We start from the raw sequence: 20,745 nt of genomic DNA, 5'->3' as shown, positions 1-20,745 counted from the left end.
TTAATAAGTAATATGTGAGATGATACTTTGAGTCTGTATGAATAGTCTGTTTCCCAATAACCTGTTACCAAATGGTTTGATGATTTATTGATGTTCCTCATGTGAATCAACTGTTACATTCGTGGTTGCAAAATGGTGATTTTCTGACTTATGTATTAGCTGACATTCTTCTGAAAAGAGGAGCTTTCTTTTCTTTGTACCTCCCCTCCCCTTTTGGAGTAACACTATGCATTAATGGGTTCCTCTTGTCCATTGCATTGTAGTTTATTAACACAATAAACTTTTAGATGGTCATATTGACCCAAATGTGGCCAATGGGAGCCCTTCAAGCTGTATTTTTTTTTTGTAGCTTGCCAGTAAGGGGATCCAAACCCTTGACCTTGGTGTTGGCTTCTGTGCCCATGTGTCTCCATCAGTTTTCGAGCATGTCCTTTTTTTCTGTTGTAACAAGATGTTCTTCACTCCTACTTTCATGCATTTCATCATTTCTCAAAGGAGCTTCATTTCCCTTTAGTTAGAATAGTATTTAGAAATTGAGATTTGGGTGCTCATATGTTCACTGTTACTGCTCTCCCAGGTACTTTCTACTCTATCTTTGGATACTTCTTTCCTTCCTGTTATTGCATTGTCACTGTCTCTGACTTGGCTTATACTTTTATTGTTTCTGGACAGCTGCAATAACCCCTCTCTGTTCTACTTACCTCCATGGTTTTCCTTCTCTATTTCATCCTTCACGCAGCCATTGGAATTCTCTTCCCAAGCCACAGTTGAGATCATCTAAAAAATATCCTCAAAAACCTTTGGTGAACCTTTGGTATTTATAGAAAAATTGTTCTTTTTCTTTAGCATGGCTCTCAATACGCTTCAAAGTCTTGGGAATACCTGCTGGAATTTCCAGCCTTAGAGCTCTCTCTGTACCCTTTATGTATTTTAGCTGACAAAACTATCTGTTTCCTAAAATTTTCATATTTCTGTATTTTTGGTCCTGGAAGTTCTCAGGCATAGAAAACCTTTCCTTTAATTCCAGCTCTATCTTATTCTGACATAAATATGTTTTATTCTCCAAAGTCTGCTTAGTTGCTGTTTTCTCCGATAAGCCTTTTTCAATTCTCTGGTCATACATAATTTGTCTTTTCATTGTACTTTGCCTAAATCTCTATTTTATCATATTTCATCTATTGTACTATTTTAACTGTCTATTGCCTCCATTAAAACACAAGCTTTACCTGTAAGAACCAGATTCTACTCACCTTTATTTCTCCTCGTATCCAGCACAATGTTTTTTCATGGTGTGCATTCTAAAGGCTTGCTGAGAGGGGCAAGCTGGAGAGACAGCTCTAGTCCAACCCAAGGAATTGGTGGAACTTCTTATGTTGTGAGCTTCCATGCTCCAAACGTGAAGTTTCTACTCCATGGAGCCTAAGATTGTAGTAACACCCTCTCTTACTCTTCACTTAGAATAATGACAACTGAGAGTTACCTGTTCTCTGTTCCCATCAGCTTTGTGAATACTTGGATCACCTGCCTTTACTGACTTAGTATTATAGTTGACTTCTTATCAGTTTGCCTCAAAATTAAACAGTTTGTTGTACTACTTTTTTTTTTTTTTTAATAACGAAAGAATTCCTATGTCTCACATGCATTATTTACATCAGGGTTCAGAAAACTTTTTCTGTAAAGGATCAGATAGTAACTATTTTATAATTTTTTTTTAACAGCTGACTGATGTAGAGATTGAAACCTGAAACTTGGTGTTTTTAGCACAAAGCCCTAACCAACTGAGCTAACTGGCCAACCCAGATATTAACTATTTTAGAGTTTTTGGGACATGTGGTCTCTGTCTCATTTACTCAACTCTGTTGTTGTAGTGCAAAAACAGCCATGGATAATATGTACACGAATGGGTGTGGTGTGTTCCAACAAAACATTATTTATGGACACTGAATTTGAATTTGATATATTTTCATTTGTCATGAAGTATTATTCTTCTTTTATTTTTTTTAAAGCTATTTAAGTATGTAGAAATCATTGTTACTTAGCTCATGAGCTGTGTAAAAATAAGTTTCTGGTTGAATATGGTCTACAGGCCATATTTGTTTGTTGATTCCTGGTTTAAATCATGACTGTTCTAAATTTCTTATCTTAAGTTGAGCTAATTCTTATTTGACTATAAGATGTGTAGCAGTGAATAATTGCTTTGCTAAGAATATGTCCTTGAGAGTGTAATGTCCTTGAGAGTTTCAAAAGTGGAACATTTTAAAATCAATTTGAGTCTGAAAGTGTAGTAATATGTTAGAATTTCCTACTGGAATTTATAGCAAAATTTATTAGAACTGGATAGTATTGGATCTTATTTAAGATAGTGACTAAGCTCCATAAAAGACCTTGTTAAGTAATTTGTGGAGAAAATAAGTGAAAGAAAAAAGTGTAGACAATAACTTAAAATCAAGATTATTCATTTGTATCATTGCTTACATGTACTCTGAAGTTATAGTCTGCCCACTGATAATCACTTTAAAGAATAAGATCTAACTTTAAGGAAGAGTTAAGGAATGTTGGAGACCAAAGGATAGATAAGAATTAGACTGACAAAAAATTCCTTCTTGAGCTCAGGTATTTTTGTCTCAATTATGTAACATTAAATTTATTGAGCATGAACAATATGTAGCAATTTTTGATTACAGTGTCTTCCATCTTAGAAATTACCAAAAAATATCGAACATAATGCAATGTATTCAAAGTCATTAAAACATGTAGGACATATTCATAAATAAATATCTGGAACAATGTTCATAGTAAGTTAAGTGAACAAAAGTTAACAAAACTGTTTATTTTCCCATCTGGGAAGGGACAAATAGGTATAAATACAAATAGGTTGGATGAATATACATGAAAGCATTAATAGTGGTATTCAACTGGTGATGGGTTTATGGACATATAAACATTTTATATGTCTATCTTAATCTGTTATTTTATGCTGAAATATTAGTGCCTCTGTATTATAACAAAATCATTTTTAATTAACAAATTGGACAACTAGTTCTCTAGAATTCATGATATCATCTAAGATTGAGTCAGTAATTATGTTTTAAAAGCATCAGGTAATACTTGATTTCATTAGGAACTTTAAAAAAACAACAAAACAAAATGCTGAAATTCCCTTAAACTTTTTTCATTTGCAACCATTTTCAGGGTGATGATGATGCTTATCTGTGTATTCGTGAAGATCAGACCGTGCGCATACAGCCTGCCCATTTGACAGGAAGAAGTCACCCTATAATGGACTCCAGGGTAGGTGTGAAAATTCTGGGAACTATGGCTGTGCTGCAAGATAGTCTCCAACCCCCACAGTTAGCAGCCCAGCCTTATCAGGAGACTGGGCCTGGCAGCCGGGTTCCTCTCCCATAATGACACTGGGAATCTTTATTTATGTATTTTTTTGGTGACTGGACGGTATGAAGATCTGAACCCATGGCCTTGGTCCTTAGTGTTGTAACACGGTGCTCTAACCAACTTAGCTCACCAGCCATTCCCCCTGGGATGCTTTTCAACACTTTAGAAAGCTCGAGACAAGTTTCTTTTCTAGAAAAAGATAAATTCTTGCTTATGCCACTTTAATCCTTTTTGTTGCGTCTTACAAAAAGGTGTTTTATGGTTTGTTAAGATGGTCAGAACATCGGCCCCCTTTCAAAAGCCTATAGACACGTTTTTAAGAAGCTTATGTTAGTGACAGAATTTCTGCCTAATGAGAAGGAGGAGCACATGTGGCAAAGACTGGTGCCTCGGGCAGTTGTCTTAAGTGCCATTTGTTGGTATCTGGGTCAAAGGTGGGCTATTTCTGGTAGAGAAGTGTCTTTTTCATAGGGCAATAATCAAGCAAAGGAGCTCTGAAGGAGCAGTAGCTATCACTTAATGACACAGCAAATGAATTCTAATTGAGCAGTACCTATCACTTAATGACATAACTGTGCATAGCTTTCCTGTGGGGTTGACTCCCACAGCTGGCCTGGAACTTCTCCCCAGTTGCATTTTGGCCACTAGGGCATTACTGGTTAATTGTTTCTTCAATGTTTTTGATTGTGTGCTAGTGGCCAGATGGAGTTAATACATCTGCCAAAGTTCCTAACCTGGGTAGAGAAATTGTGGGTTTTTTTTTTTTTAAAGATGACCGGTAAGGGGATCTTAACCCTTGACTTGGTGTTGTCAACACCATGCATTCTCCCAAGTGAGCTAACCGGCCATCCCTGTGTAAGGATCCGAACCCGTGGCCTTGGTGTTATCAGAACCACACTCTCCCAAGTGAGCCACGGGCTGCATCGAAATTGTGGGGTTTTGGCCCAAAGTAAAAATAATATTTTTGCCAAGTGGGATAAAGACAAATTAATTAGAAGAAAATGTTTCTTGTTCTCTTCAAAGTGGAAGTGGAAAAGCAATGGCACTGTAGACAAAACATGCACATATTTTAGGGAAAGGAAATTGAGCAGGGCAGGATTTTGATCATGTCTTATTTTTAGCAAATCTTTGGAAAGTGCTGAGGAAACCCTTTGTGTGTGTTTGTAGGGTACTCTTGAGGATATGGCTTGGAGGTTGGCGGATGGTATTATGCAGTGTTCTTTCAGAAGAAATATTACGCTTCCTGGGGTTAAGAATAGATTTGGTCTAAACACAAGCTACTACATATTTCTAGCAGATGGTGCAGCTAATGATGGTAAGTTTATTGATAAGACTATCATTTCAAGTTTTCTTTTCTCTCTTCCTTCCTCCCTTTTCCCTCTCTTTTGGAGAGACTAATATAATTGCTCACAGTTGTGAGGAGTTATTACCCTTTTCTATTTTGCCTGAAAATTTGACTTTTGGTTAGCCTTCTAGCTTTATTTCCCCAGAAACTAGTCATAGGTGGAGTGTCCATTATGATATAAGGCAACATTGCTTGTGATCAAAATGGCCGGGGATTGGTAAAATGCATTTAAACTAGAAGAGCTAGAAACGTGTTGTAGGCCATGTCTTTGGGCTTCCCTTAGTCTAGTGACATTGACATGTCCGTTGCAGGGGCCCTAGAAACAGTGCCTTTGGGATTGTTGAAAGAGATATTGGCTCTTGTGGGAAAACCTGCCCAATATGAATCTCCCCTTCTTAGACCTGATTCTTCAGGGAGGTGGGGAGGAGGTAAAGAGAATAGCTCCTGGACAGCTGAGTAAACTGCTGCAAGATCTAACATTGCAGGAGAATGCTTCTCTGTGCTCTGCTGGTGTGGTATGTTTCCTGTCCCACATCTTTCTAAGTGAATCTGATGCCAAGGGCAGCCTAAGGTAGTTTTATGAGTGTGAATGTTTAGTTTATCCTTAAGAATGCCCTGGTGGGTATTGCAACAAATATTAGATTTGGATTAGATTTTGTTGAAGATCATGGCTAATAATGTAGTGAGGAATTGCAGGAGATACCAAGGTAATATTTAGTGACTCAACTCTCTGGAGGTAATATTGCCCCCAAACCTTGAGAACATAGCTTACTTTGAAAGTGAGAAGGTGGGCATATAGAATGGAGAGTCAGGGGGTCGGGAAAAGGCAGAGGAAGGTCAAGAAATGTGGTGCAGGCAAAATTGTGAAAAGCCTAGAATATTCTATCATGTGGTGTAGATTTTCTATTATTGGTAAAGTGAATCCCCGAAAAGTTTTGAAGCAGGATAAAATATCATAATCTTTTTAACCCATATAAATGTAAAATGTACCCAATTTCAGTGAAATCTCATAAAGCTCTATCCTTTTAAGACCTTTTTCTACCTGTTGTTTTCTCCAGAATGGTGACATTGTCCTATTCTGGGATAAGCAGTCATGTGAAATGCTGAATGATTAAACTGAAAGATAGAGGTCACTTGCATGAATAAGTAATTCACAATTAGGATATCTACCAATTTAAATAATTAACAAAGTAGAGACCCTGTTATCACATGACCTGTTATTTAAACAATTTAGGAATACTACAGGTCACATAATAACTGTGGAGTCTTGTACTAAGCACGAACTCAATCTCCTATTATAATGGAGCCATACAGTGGAACTGAAAAATTATAATGGACTCTGCTTTCAATAAGTTTAAGTTCACGTTTAGTCCAGAGCTCTACAGTGAGTTAGAGTTTAAAAACACTTTTCTTCCAGCTTGTCTCTCAGGCTCATTGAGAATGTGGTCTCTTTTTCATCACTACTGCTTGACTAATGCAGGATTTTAAGCTTCTTCAATGCCTTTCTTGTCATTTTTTGTTTTCTTGGTCCTTTTCTTTTTTGACATTTTTGTAACTCCTGATGGTTATTGTCCCTTTCTTCTTGACACTCTGTTCTCTAGGCATTCATTACATAAAATTTTTCTCTTTTTCTAATTTATCTCTGGTCTTGTCTGTTATGATAAGCTATGGCATTATAGTATTTGCTGAATGAATAACCATGCATCCTAACCCCATTTTTTGAAAAGTCCATTTTTCCCTCCACTACTTCAAAAGCCTCTTTATTATACATTAAAAACCTATCAATAAATCAAACTATTTCTAGCTTATCTGTTCTTCCATTGATCTATTTGTCTATTTCTGCACTAGTTGGAATTACTATTCCTTTATGATAGGTTGTGGATTTTGATAGAATATGATTTTTTCTCCTGGCCTTCTTGTTCAAGAATTCTTGCCTCTTCATTGTGTATCTGTTCTTCTAGATGAACTTTAGAAATGATTTGTCAAATACTGTTAAAAAATCTTGTTGGAATTGTGATTGAAATTGCAATGAAATTTTATGTTAATTTGGAGAATTAACTCTTTGCAATAGTGAGTCTTCCTGTTCAGTAATATATTGGGATATTCCATTTATTCTAATATTGCATATGTGTGTCTTTTAGTGAAATGTTATGGTTTTCTTTATATCTTCATGTAGGGCTTATGTATTTTTTGTTGCTTTGCTTCTAGGTATTATATAGTTTTCTAAAACAAATTATCGTGAATGGGATGTTTTTAATACATTTTCTAAATTGGTTGGTGTATAGGAAAGTTATTGATTTTAGAATATTTATCTTGAATTTAGCCACCTAGTTTTCAGTTGATTATCCTGGATTTACTAGATAAATGTCACATCATGTGCAAATAACAACAGATTAACAGCCCTCATTTTCTTTCTTGTCACATTGCATTGTCTAGTTCTCCCAGAATATGTAGAATGGCAGTGGTGGTGTGGCAAGCATTCTCCTGTTGTTCCTGATTTTGATGTGAATGCCTGATATTCAGTGTTAAGTGACTTTGTTGTGTTTTCCTGGTGGATCTCCTTTACTGTGTTGAGGAAATGTTCTTCTGTTCTTAACTTTACTCAGAGTTTGTATCATGAATGTGTGCTGAATTTCATCTAATGTTTTTTGGGCAGCTATTGAGATGATATTTATCATTACTTTTATAGATTTCTGGATGGTGAATGATCCTCACATTCCAGGGATAAACCTTACTTAGTCATGTTTTATTATTCTTTGAGTACACTTCTGATTTGATTCACTAATATTTTCTTTAAGGCTTTTGCATTTATATTCATAAGTGATTTTGTTCTATAGTCTGTGTGTGTGTGTGTGTGTGTGTGTGTGTGTGTGTGTGTGTGTACTTGTGTGAATGCATAAATGTTTAGTTTTGGTTTCAGTGTTATGCTAATCTCATAGAATGATTTCCATCAGCACCACACTCTCCCAAGTGAGCCATGGGCCAGCCCGGAAGATCTCTAGAAGAGTTTAAATAAAATAAGAATTTTTGAAATTAAAAAAATTTTTTTTTGTCGTATAGCAGAACTTAACCACATAGTCTGAAGTTGGGGTGAAATATTTGACTAGTTAAAAAAAATTCTATTAATATTCTCCACAGTTACTACTTCTTCTTTGGTCGATTTTTGTAAATATGTCTTTTCCTAGAAATTCGTTAATTTCATTTAGATTTTGAAAGTTGTTGGATGATTTAAAGTTGTATATAGCATTTCCATTTAATTATAAGAATATCTCCTACATCAGCAGCTATGTCACCCTTTTAATTTCTGCCATTGTTTCTGATGTTTCATTTGTCTTCTGGTCAGAGTTGCCAAAAACTCAATTGATTTTATTGGCCTTTTACAGGCTTGATTTTTCTGATTATAAGGCTTACTAATTTAGGTTCTACCTTTATTTTTAGTCTATCTTCCCATCTGGTTTCCTAGGTTATTTTTATTGTTTTAAATGCACCTTGAATTAAATGATTACTTCAATACTTTGTCTTTTTTTTTTTTTTAAGGAAATGCTTTTAAGGGGATAAAAACCTCTTTTGAATAGTACCTCGATTGTATCACATCTGCTTTGATATGAAGTGTCTTCATTGTTATACATCTCTAAGATATGATTTTAGGTTTGATTTCCTATTTAACCTAAAAGTTATTAAAAAGAGTAGTTTCATAAATATCTATGGGGATCATTTTTCCTCTAGCTCTTTGTTGTTAATTTTTAATTTTGTTGCATTTTGGGCAGATGATGTAACCTGTATCCTATGGAATTATTTCTTCTTGGAAATCATTGAGATGTTGTCTGTGGCCTAATATTTCTCATTCGTTTGGGGCAAAGTTTCATATAAATCTGTTATATCAAAATTTTTAATTGTTTTTGGCACTAGCATAGTATTCTAAAAATATGTATGTTCCATAATTTATTTATTCATTCCCCTAATGACAGACACATAGCTTGTTTACATTTTTTGGGAGGAGGGCCGGCATTAAAAAAGGTCCTGTGAACATTTTTGTGCGTGTATCTTTGGTTAAAAAGTAAGTATTTCTTGGGCCGGCCTGTGGCTCACTCGGGAGAGTGCGGTGCTGATAACACCAAAGCCACAGGTTCGGATCCCTATATGGGGATGGCCTGTTGGCTCACTGGCTGAGCGTGGTGCTGACAACACCAAGCCAAGGGCTGAGATCCCCTTACTGGTCATCTTTAAAAAAAAAAAAAGTATTTCTGTACAGTAGATTCCTAGAATGAACACACACATAGAGAATTGTTCTATACATAGATTTAATTTTATACTTAATAAATAGTAATAATAAATAATAAAATAATAATGTATTCTCAATTTGTTTATGTCACTATTATTATTATTGGGGATTTAGGTTTGTTAGTCAAACTCAAGCCAAATTGACCATATGCCAAATACCATACCATCAAAATGCTTTTCTATGTCTTCCACCCATCCTCTTTCTGCAGACCCAATTTCTGTTAGTTTATTCTAGGATTTTAGATGCAGGTGGTGGTCAATGGCTCATAGATTTTAAAAAAAATTACATATTTACTCTCAAGGATTATATTTGACATTTTCAATAACTTTTTGAACATATTAACAGTTAATTACTTTGACATATTGTTTAGCTTATCTCTTGCATACCATCAGTTCTTTTACCATAGCTTCTCCTTATTTTCATTTCTCTCTTGGTTGGCTAAATTATTTCCTTCGCTTCTTTCAAAAAGGCTATGTTCCCTTGCATATATCTTTATGTTGCTTTTGCATAAGAGTGATATATCTGTTGATATTTAATTATTTTTTATTACCTTAAGAAGGTTTGTTTCCACACCATGCCCATCTCTCAATTCTTTCTCTGTTGAGGAAGTAATTCTTCTTTGTCATCTTTTTAAAAAAATATTTAAAAAAATTTCAGGTCGAGTTTATAAGCACTCTCAGCAGCCTTTGATTACATATGAAAAACATAATGTGACAGACTATCCAAAGAACATAGGAGGATCCCATTCTTTGTTCCTCCTGAAGGTTCATGGTAAGTTATATATGTAGTATTATTACTACTTTGTGGAATAAACTTCCCTGGTGACTCAGTGCTGGCTGGATTAGGAATGGTTGGTGGGCATAGTTTATCAAATTTTTATAAGTTTTTTATGTTTAAATATTAACATTTGTAGGTAGCATCATTTATCTTAATGTTTGCTAATTTTTATTAAAAATGGAAAATAGGGCTAATTCAGTGGTTTTAACCCTGGCTGCACATTAACAGCACCAATAGAGTTTTTAAGACATCTATAATGTTAAAAAACTATCCTAATTGTTTCTAACAGCAGCCAAAGTTAATCACTGGGTTCATTAATATAACTTTTATGAGACCTTAACTTTTGACATTTATTAAAATAAATGCTAATAGAAGAGTGGTCTGTGATTTTGATTGTTTAACAGGAGTATGGTTTCTAAGATAGTTTTGTTGTTGAAGAACTAATCAATGTACAGGTATTTGAGGATATACAAAGTACTCAGTGCTATACGTAGGTATCAGATATGGTACTTAATGAGGAATGAATCCAAGTTGGAAGAACTGTAACCTGAAAACAAGGCTCACATATGCTCTGGTTCTACAGATGAAAACTGATTACATTTGGAAAGTTGCCTGGTTTATTGTTGAAAAGATGGGATTTTTAAAGTAGGGGAATGTATACTATACAATTGTAAAATATCAGTATTTGGGGGGAACTTTCCTTATTTGATATATTCCCTTTATATTCTCCAGAGTTATCCATTTTAGTAGAGTTTCCATAATATTACCACAGTTAAACTTGAAAATAACATTGTTGTCAATTTGCTTCTATTCATGTTGTAGCTCCAGTTGAGCAGTAATTGGATCAGAAATAATGTGCCTATTGTTTTTCATTGTTTTTTGGAGTGAGATATGAGAAGATACTGAAATAAAAGAGGTTGTATTAGTCTAATAGTTAAGAACCCAGTTGCTAAAGCCAGACCAGGTCTGTCTCAACTTTGTAACTTTGGGCAAGCTGCTTAACTTCTCCATGCCTCAGTTTCCCCATCCAGCAAAACTGGAATAATAATTGTAACTATGTCATAAGATTGTTGTGAAGACCAGTTAGAGTAATACATGTATAGCCCTTAGAGTGCCTGGCACGTAATAAGAGCTGTGGAAGTGTTAGCTGTTAGAAGTAGTAATAGTGGTAAAAACTATGATGTTTTGGGTCTTTTTTGGTTATACTTATGTTGGCTGAATGAATTTTGCTGGTTGTTTATATTTTCTGAACTTTTGGCTTGGCCATTTAAGGAACAGCTTAATTAGTTTGTGATGTCAACCATTGTACTTTTCTCACCTGTAGGTGCTTTAATGTTTGTGGCATGGATGACTACTGTTAGCATAGGTGTACTGATTGCCCGGTTCCTCAAACCTGTTTGGTCAAAAACTTTCTTCCTTGGTAAAGCAGTTTGGTTTCAGGTATGTGGGGGGAAAACAATGCAATTTCCATATTATTTGAACATTGCAACATATAAAGTATTTGTGTTTTTGTTGTTTTTTGTTTCTGTAGTTACAATTGTTGTAGGTTTGGGATCCTCTTTTTTCTCTTCAGTTTGCTAACCAATTGAGAGCAGACACAGGATGCTTGATGGAGATCAAAATACAAACAGCTTTATGAAGAGTCAAACTGTATTGGAGAACATGTCAGGGCCGTGTGTATCACTTTGTAATATAGACTTTGGGACCCAAATGATCCTTACTTACACATCTATTTGTGGGAGGAGGTGCTGGAAGAACATTCACCCACTGCACTGAATAAAGAATAAAGGTGGGTCAAGGAAGGCAGGAGAGCAGAAGAAAGAAATAATGGGTGCTCCCTGCATTTCAGAGCAGGAGTCTGTCCTCTGGTTGATGGACCAGTGAGTGCTAGATTATCTGTAACTCTTCAGCCAACATCATCTCCCTCCTGTGTGGGTAGGAAGAGAAAGTGGAAGTGTTCTTTTTCCCGTTCTGGCCCCTTCCCCTTGGATGGGGAGGCAGTCTCCTAACAGAAACATAAGCAAGAGTCAATAAGCACCCTTTGGAAGGAAGCAAAACAAACCTTGTCTTTCATGGCTCCTGGAGTATAGATATTTGCATATATAGCGGAAGATCACTGAGTATGTGTTGAATTAGAATGTACACACCTGTTCGTAGAAAAAATACTGCTTATGGAACAGTTTGACTTTATAAGAGGGCATCCTTGACACTGTATAAATTTGTAGCTTTTAAGATTTACCTTATCTAACCTCATTTATCACTATTGGCTGGCAGGGCCAATCTGTTTTATTTGTTCTCCCTGCTGATACATACCTTGCTCCTGTCTGTGCCTGCCTCTGGTTCTGTGCTCACATGCTTTCTCATTTGCGTGTGCTCTCTCTCTCATCTGCTCATGTGGATATTCCCAACTGGAAAACTCTTTATGTCTCCTCTCTATCAATCAAAATCTTCCACTGCCTTTAAAACTATGATGTGTGTGTGTGTATGTATAAACATATACAGGATGTGTAGGGTGTGCGTGCACATACGTGTGTATATATAGAGTGACGTATACATAGAATATAGGGAGACTGTATATCCTACTTTCCCCAGGAGTTTTGGCTTACACACTTATCTTGGCATAATCAAGTAACAGTGCCTGTTTTCACTCTTAATGTTCTCTTGATTTGTACAATGAATTACACATTTTATATATTTTTTGCTTATCTACTCAATTATATTTAAGCTCCTCCGGAGACAGTATTTTCTGATTCCCTGCCATCTCACTGCACCTGGTATAGAACTGTACTTGGTGGTAGAGCTTAATAAATATCTTTAGAAGGAAATGAAGAGCTTGGCAAGTAAGCGTGCTCTGTGTGTGAAGTATTCATTCTTGCTGCTCTGTGCAGGTGAAGTCTTGGCAAATACGTTTGAATGATGAGGATGGGCAGCTAAGGGTTTCCTTTAAAGTTTAGTGAAATACCGAGGTGTTTTTTACTGACCACTAACTGTGATTAGATGTCAGTTGAATGCATGCCTTCAGTGAATCTTGCCCGTGATCTTCTGTTGTGACACCAGTTCCTTTCTCTTACAGAGTTAACCGTCTGCTTGCTTTGTCATTTCATCTTGCAGGTGCATCGGGTGCTCATGCTCACTACATCTGCCCTCACCTGCATTGCTTTCATTTTGCCTTTTATATACAGAGGAGGCTGGAGTTGGGTAAGTACATCTTGAACAGGATGTTTTTATAAAAATTCCTTTAGATATCAAAAAAGATTGCTGTTTTATTCTCAAATGACGGGTAAAAAGATATTCATGTTTCTACATGTATCCCTCTTTCTTTCCTTTTTGAATCGTCTGGTGACTCCTTTACATGGTTGGGGGTCAGGTGTGGGGTGAAGATGTCACTGCAGACGACTTGGTAATGAAATGTATTTTTAGTCTGCATTAAAGGTTAGATACACACTATAGCTTTAGTGAGTTTTTCTCACTATAGAGTGGTAAAAATTCAAAGTGTGATGTTTGAGGAACATGAACAATGTAAGTAGTTTTCTCTAACTACTACTATGATTACCACTAAGCTAATGTAAGTAGTATCCCTACTATGTGACTGGCTGTGCTAGGAGCTTCACATGTGTTATCAAATTCAAATCTCAAATGAGGTAGGTGTTAATAGTAATCCCTTGTCATAAATGAAGAAACTGAGGCTTATTCCCAAATGTTTATCTCCAGCCCAGCCCTCCTCCCTGGCTTGAGACACACACACATCCAGCTCATATAAAGCTCAGGACCTCTATTTGCATGTCTATGACGTCTCAAATTTAGCATGTCCAAAATAGAATTCCTGATCTTTTCTCCCAGTCCCCTCCACCTGCTGCCATCCCCATGTTAGCTGTTGGAATTTCGTCTTTAGACCACAGCCTTGGAATTATTCCTTTTTTTTTTAAGGCTTGCTCATCACTAGAAGGAATTATTCTTAACTGTGCTCTTGTGCACATCCCATATCAAATCCGTTGGGATATCCTATTGGCTCTACATTTAAAATACATCTATAACCCAACGCTTTTTACCACCATCACTGGGTTTGAGTCACCATAATCTTTTGCCTGGACTTCTGCGGTAGCCACCCAACTGGCCTCTCCATTTCAAACCTTGCTCCAGCACAGTCTATTTTTAACAAAGAAGGCACAGTGATTTTTTAAGAAATGTAAATCAGATCATGTCATTCCTGTGCCTCAGACTGATTTCTCTAATGTCTTTTAATTTCACTCAGAGTAAAAGCCAAAGTCCTTCCAATGACATCATGCTTTGGCTCCAGTTATTCTCCGAACTGACGTCCTCCTCCTTTGCGTCTAGGTCATCCATTTCACTCTGGCCTCCTTGCTTGTCTGTAAACGTGCCAGGCATGCTCCTGCTGTATAGTCCTTGCACAGATTCTTCCTCCTGCCCGGCACATGCTTTCCTCACTCCTTCACCTTCTTCCAGTCTTTGCTGAAATCATAACTTCTCAGAGGGTTCTGCCCTGCTATGTATAGTACTATCTTATGTCATTTCTTATAATTTACTTATTTATTATGCTTTTTCTTTGCCTTCCCACACTGGTATGTAACCTCTGTGAGAGCTGGAATATTTACTGGTATATTCACTAGTGTACCCCAAACACTCAGAATAGATTCTGGTACATAAGAGGCACTCAGTAAATAAATGACTAAGGCATAAATGACATACCTAAGTTCAGAGCCTGTGCTTCCATTACACTCTTCAAGTTTTATAGCCATTCGGAATTTGATATCAAAATTTAATATTTCAGAGTTTGGGCTGGTGCCACAAGGAATAAGATTAATGAATCTTGGGTTACAGATATTACTAGGAAATCACCTTCCTGCTTTTTAGTTGATTGATGGATCAATCTACCAACTTTTAAAAAAGAAATTATGAAAATTTTCTGATATGAATTGAGACATTGGAACCTTATTTTATTAAGGTAGTGGGGACAAGGGTAATACATATTTTGTCATTTTGTAGTTTGTAGTCTTTGCAGTTTATGAATTGGATAGTATAAAGGTTAAGAGCATTATTCTACAGCTGGACTACTTGGATGCAAGTTCTGGCATCATCATTTATTCCCTGGGACATCTTGGGCACATTACTTAACTTCTCTGTCCCTCAGTTTACTCATCTATAAAGTGGGGATGGTATAGTATCTATGTCATAGGCTGTCTGTGAGGATTGGGGATTAATTAACTGAAATAACTTAGGATACTTCCCAGCACATTCTAAGCATGTAAAAGAATTTTGTTGTTGCTACTGTTATTGTTTTCAAATTTGGGTAGGGGTCCTTTATGTATCTCTACAGTCGAGGTTATAATTTTATCCATGTATAACTGAGTCCATGGTTTGAAAGTGTTTTTATATTGCTCTTTTGTCAGCATTTAGTTCCTATTTACAAAAACTTCCTATCGTGGCTTAGAAACCACTATATGCCTGTTCTAGATCATAGATTTATAATGTATCTGAGCTTGGGAGTCAGTGACAACAGACTGTGTCCCTCTAAGCATGTCATAGGTTAGTGCATCTTCTTAGTGCTTCCATTAAGTATTTAAGTGAAATTATTTTACAAACTGCTCCAGTGCAACTCTGCTATTTTGAGCGGGCATGAAACATCACTAAGGAAGGGGTGTAGCAGAAACTGTCGAGTTACTGTGTTGATTTTTTTTTGGGTTAGATCCTCATTCTGAACAGAGGAGATAAGCTTTTAATACAGTGGCTATACAGATTATTTACTTGATCAACAATTTGTTGAGTAACTAAGACTCTGTTAAGCTCCAGGGTTACAGAGAATCATGTAGAACCCACAGCTTAGGGAAACACAGAGAGACCAAATCATTATAATATATTTATAATACTTGTGTTTATAAGAAATCATTAAAATACTTCTGGGATGATTGCTGTTGACATGTGGACACTAACTAGTCCTCGTTGGACTGCAAATGGCTGTCCTGGTGTTGGTGGTCCTCTAACATCCTGATGGGGGAGAGGCCGCATTCTATACCTGGATTTCACCACAGCCGTTTACATGCTGGGTGGCCTTGGACACAGTAATTGATTGCTATAAGCCTCAGTTTCCCCATTTGTAAAACTGGGGTATTGATAACCACCGTCAAGCATTGTTTTAAGCATTAGTGATAATGTTTGTAAAGTATGTCCCTGATTCAAAGTATATACTCAGTGAATGTTGCCTGTTATTATTATTATATCTTTATTGAATATTTAAAGCCATCGAAAAACACTAAGAATACATCTGTGTATTCCTTTTAAGTTAAGAATTTAACTTGGTGAGAGCGATTGAGACCACTATGATGAAATGACTGTGTTTAGCGTGCAGGTTACCACCCGTACCTCGGCTGTGTAGTGATGGCTTTAGCAGTTCTTCAGCCTCTTCTGGCAGCCTTCAGGCCACCTTTACATGACCCAAGGTATAACTTTTATATATAAATGCTCTTCATGTGGGTATTATTAATTGGCAAACTAATTCCTTTTCAACTGGAAACATTTGCATTTTGTAAAATTCAGTGATAAATTGTATTTACTTTGAAAGACTTTAAAATGTATCTCAGATATCTAACTTTCAGGCAATAGAGGAAATCACATGCTTTTTATTCTTTTAGGAATTAATTGTAGTTCCATCACTTTTAAAAATATTGTCTGGTTCTTTATTTTGGTAGAAGGCAAATGTTTAACTGGACTCACTGGAGTATGGGAACAGCTGCTAGAATAATAGCAGGTGAGTAATTGTGATGCCACTTATTCATATATAATTGCTGGTTGTTTATATTGCAAGTTGTAATTTGGCTTAAATGATTTTTAGATGCATTAGTAATTGGGGTAATTGGTTGTTAAGGAGAAATCAGCCTTAAACATTAAAATCCAGAAAAGTAATTTCTAGAGGTAACTGCTTAGTCACTATTTCAGTTTTAAGTTTAAGGATTTACGAATGACTTTAAAACTCTCCTTTTAAGACTTTTTTTGCGTTTGCCTTTGCTGGCAGAATATGCTATGCTGATGATCAAACATTTGAGCAGTTCAAGGTGAGGGTCATTTGTGAGCGGGGTTGAGGTGGTCTGTTGGGTCCGAGCCCTCCATCTCCAGGTTCTCTCCATGGGGCTTCCACCTGCCAGGGTAGCGTGGTTTTCAAAAGTCAAGTATGATTCTCCAGTACATTGTGATGCGTTATATAATAAATGCATAAGCAGGTGACTCCTCCCCTAACATTTCTATAGTCTGTGGGATTCTGTAGTCTGTGGAAGAGGGAGGACAATCAGCAATGGTTTCCATATTTTCTCCCTTCCTACATTGCAGACTTAAAACTTTCTAGAAAGTTTGGGTGCCTCTTTTTTAACAATGGATCAAATTATAATTTCCCATCTTGCACCATCTGGCCTTACGATAAAAAAGAGACGAAATTAACTGTTTGGTCTTAAACATTAAACTTATTCTTCTCATAAACTCCTTTAGCATGTTTTACTGGATGTAATTCACACACATATACATACACACAGTTCTCTCTCTTGGTGGGGAATACATTTGAATATAACTTTTTCTCTTTTACACTTAGTGGCAGCAATGTTCCTGGGAATGGATTTACCAGGACTGAATCTTCCTGCTCCATGGAAAACCTATGCAATGATTGGGTTTGTAGCCTGGCATGTCGGGACTGAGATTGTTCTGGAGATACATGCTTACCGACTCTCTCGAAAAGGTAACCTGCTCAAAAAGCCGTGTTATGTCGAGTCACTTTTATACAAACTATTGGAATATAAATAATTTCCTGATGCTAAAGGTTGACTATTACATGGTGGCTCATTAAAATTTTCTGTTGTGATTACTCAGCCAGTGGTAGAAACTGTGGACATTTTCTGTCTTTGTTTTTTTTACATTCATTAGTATTAGAATTTGTGAATAAAATATAAGGGAAAAATTTTAGATTTCAGGGAAGTCTTCTTTTTAAGTACTTTTCTTTGTGTGCTGGTCTGATTTGGAGCCGGTACACACTAGGAATTCTGAGTGCCTGGAAATTAGGGAACCCTGTATTGGAGGAGGAAGAGACTCAAAGTCGACACAGGGCAGAACTGTAGACAACTTGCCGACTTGACAAACTTACTGTGACAAAGTTGGGTTGCCATGTACAGAAATATATAACCAGGCGAAGAGTCCTCTGTGTCTTATCTAGTTTTCAGCCCCCGAAATAAGTGAGGTTGGCCTTCTAAAGACAAAAACTCTTTGTTCTTTAGTTTATATGTTGTGAACCTATGAGCCTGGGCGGCTTTTAGGAGCTGAGTAGTCCTGCCTGCCACTTTTGGTTCTTGATGAGGTTACATACATGCGGCTTTTCATGACCACTGAATTATGGCCTACTGTTTAAAATACATATGGATTAAAACTTTGATCATTATCACATTAATTAGATTGATTTAGCCTTTCCACTATATATACATATATCAGAACATTGTGTGGCACACCATAAATATATACAATTTTATTTGTGAGTTAAAAAAATAAAATTTAAAAAAGCAAACAACTTAGATTGTTAGGACTTTGATGTGGTGTTATTGACTAGAAGAAGAGGGCATATTTTAAGTCCTTTGACAAATGTGTGCTGTAGCCAGCTTGTCATAATTTGTGAGAGGCTTAAATATTCAGGAAGTTTGCAACATTTAGTATCTTGAAGTGGGAGAATTTATACCCTGGAAATTGGTGAACACTACAAATTTACCTGCATAACACTGTCCTTGTAAATTTTTGTTGTTCTCGACAGAGGAAATATTGGATGATGTTAGAATTCAGATCCTTCAGTCATTTACTGCAGCTGAAGCAGAGGTAAGTCCTTTTCTTGTTTATTGACACAACCTTAATGGTAGTACTTTCTTTCATATCTCAATTTTTCTTTCAGGGTCATGCTTTTAAAAAGGCAGTGTTGGTGATTTATGTCTGTGGGAATGTGACTTTTCTCATCATATTTTTATCTGCAATCAACCACCTATGAGCAAGCAAAGACCTTGGATTTTGCAGGCCAGATGATAATTACCATCAAACCAAAGAAACTCAGAGCCTGTACTGCCTCCCTGGAGCATATTTGTGAATTGTAATTTGGAAGACCAGGGTTATGTCGTAGAGGAATCCTGATGTCTAGTCTTTAGAGATCAACATTCAAGAGGGTCATATAGACCATAAACTGACATCAATCCCTTGTGTGTGATTTTGGGTCTTAAAGGGAAGGTTGTACTTGTGGAGAAATGACTCTTCAAATATTTCGTGCCAAGATTTTAAGAATGTTAGCATTTAAGAAAATAAACAAAGATGATTTGGAGAAACAACAAATGTCATCAGGATAAAAAGGAGATTGTGTTAAGGTAAATATACTTTGGACAACAAAGGTGCTGTGGTACTTTAAAGAAAACATTTATTTTTACTATTTTATGACATGATCTATGCTCTTTGTATTTGTTACTTCTCTGGTAAATGTGGAAGTGGAGCTGACACTATTGTAGATTTTATTAACATTTAAATATATTATGAATATTATAACTTCTTTCTTAGCAAGTATGCATCTTGTGCTTAAAGACTCTTTATATATTCAACTACAAAGCCGAATGGCATTTTATATTTTTGATTAAAGTCTTTATAGCATTTGGAGATTGTAGACTTGCATTTCAAAATTGGTAAAACTCACCCTTGTGAACATATCTAGCAGCTATTTTTTTTCCTTGTGAAAATAAAATAATATGGGTTGTTCTGTTTTGTTAGAAGTTCCTGATTATTGAATAAGAATAGTCAGTGTTATTTTCCTTCTATTCCAATAATTTTTTTTATTGTCGGGTCTTATATTTGTTATGAGGACTTCTAACCAGTGGGTGGCGCTGTAATACCGAAGTACAGGTGCGGCTTTGTTCCTGCTTCCTTGTGCTGATTGATTTTTAGTATTTAGGTAACGTTAATGGAATGACATTTCCCTTAAACTTCAGCAACTGTTTCTAATGTTTATTTGAAAAATTTCTGCATTTTGAGGAGTCTTAGATTATGGGTTAGAAACTTAAATTAGGGACCAATGTTGTTTTCTAGTTCATTTCTGTTTGTTTTCTAACCGTGATTATTTACAACAATTGTTTGCTATTTCGCTTTGCATTCCCCAGACCCTGTAACAAGTGAATACAACTGCGTAGTCAAAGGAAACAAGCAAAACTGGATATTTTTAAAATAAAAAGTTTAGGAAGTTATACTTTATTTCTTCAGGTATTCTTTCTGACTATTTTGCAGTTTTTGCTTGGTCCAAGAACCTTATTTCTATTTGTTGTACATAATAGCCTCACCTGTGTGTCCTACATTTTTTACCAGGTAAAATGATATGGAAGTTTTGTTTTTGTTCCTCATATAGGTCTTTATCGTTATGTAGCTTAGGGTTTGGATATGAACTTTTTGTGTTCATACTCTTTAAAATAAAGATAAGTATGTTTTTCGGGTGCCATACTACTTACAGTCTAAATTTCATTTTTGAATGTCTTTATTTAAGAAATAAAACCCCCAAAATACTTACTATAGCAAATTAAATGTATACTAAAGTATTTTCCTCCAGTTTTCTGTTATAAGGAACTTAAAGATTAATACATTTCCCTTAATAAGTTATATTCTATATCTGACAAGGAAAAATTCTTTTAAGGGAAAGATGAGCCTTGATGTGTTTAGTGTTCAAATATGTGAGCTATTTTCTTTTTCTTTTTTTACTTATTCATATGTTGGCACTATTTTGCTGCTGGGCAGTACAGGATCTGATATGTTGACACTATTTTGATTCATCAACTGACATACAGAGTTGTCCAAAGTAGTCTTTGTCATTTAATCTTAATAGACTAACTCTTTTTTTAGGACCAATTTATGATCCTTCCACTTAGTATCCACAAATTGTGAAGGCCTA

General features: G+C 35.9%; 1 protein-coding gene across 1 annotated transcript in view; it reads left to right on the top strand.

Annotated features, from left to right (window-relative positions):
* The window catches only part of FRRS1 (ferric chelate reductase 1), a 28,517-nt gene extending 9,698 nt beyond the window's left edge, over positions 1-18,819 (top strand). The window contains exons 6-15 of the mRNA XM_063106917.1: positions 3,193-3,291; positions 4,561-4,708; positions 9,678-9,791; positions 11,122-11,237; positions 12,909-12,995; positions 16,155-16,252; positions 16,502-16,560; positions 17,392-17,535; positions 18,592-18,653; positions 18,727-18,819. Coding sequence (XP_062962987.1) covers positions 3,193-3,291; positions 4,561-4,708; positions 9,678-9,791; positions 11,122-11,237; positions 12,909-12,995; positions 16,155-16,252; positions 16,502-16,560; positions 17,392-17,535; positions 18,592-18,653; positions 18,727-18,819 — 1,020 coding nt within the window. The remainder of the gene's footprint in view (positions 1-3,192; positions 3,292-4,560; positions 4,709-9,677; positions 9,792-11,121; positions 11,238-12,908; positions 12,996-16,154; positions 16,253-16,501; positions 16,561-17,391; positions 17,536-18,591; positions 18,654-18,726) is intronic.
* Positions 18,820-20,745: the final 1,926 nt, after the last annotated feature.

Source organism: Cynocephalus volans, chromosome 8, assembly GCF_027409185.1.
Source record: "Cynocephalus volans isolate mCynVol1 chromosome 8, mCynVol1.pri, whole genome shotgun sequence".
In the NCBI taxonomy this organism is placed as follows: Eukaryota; Metazoa; Chordata; class Mammalia; order Dermoptera; family Cynocephalidae; genus Cynocephalus; species Cynocephalus volans.
Note: the sequence above shows the minus strand (reverse complement) of the source record. Positions and strands in the feature narration are given on the sequence as shown.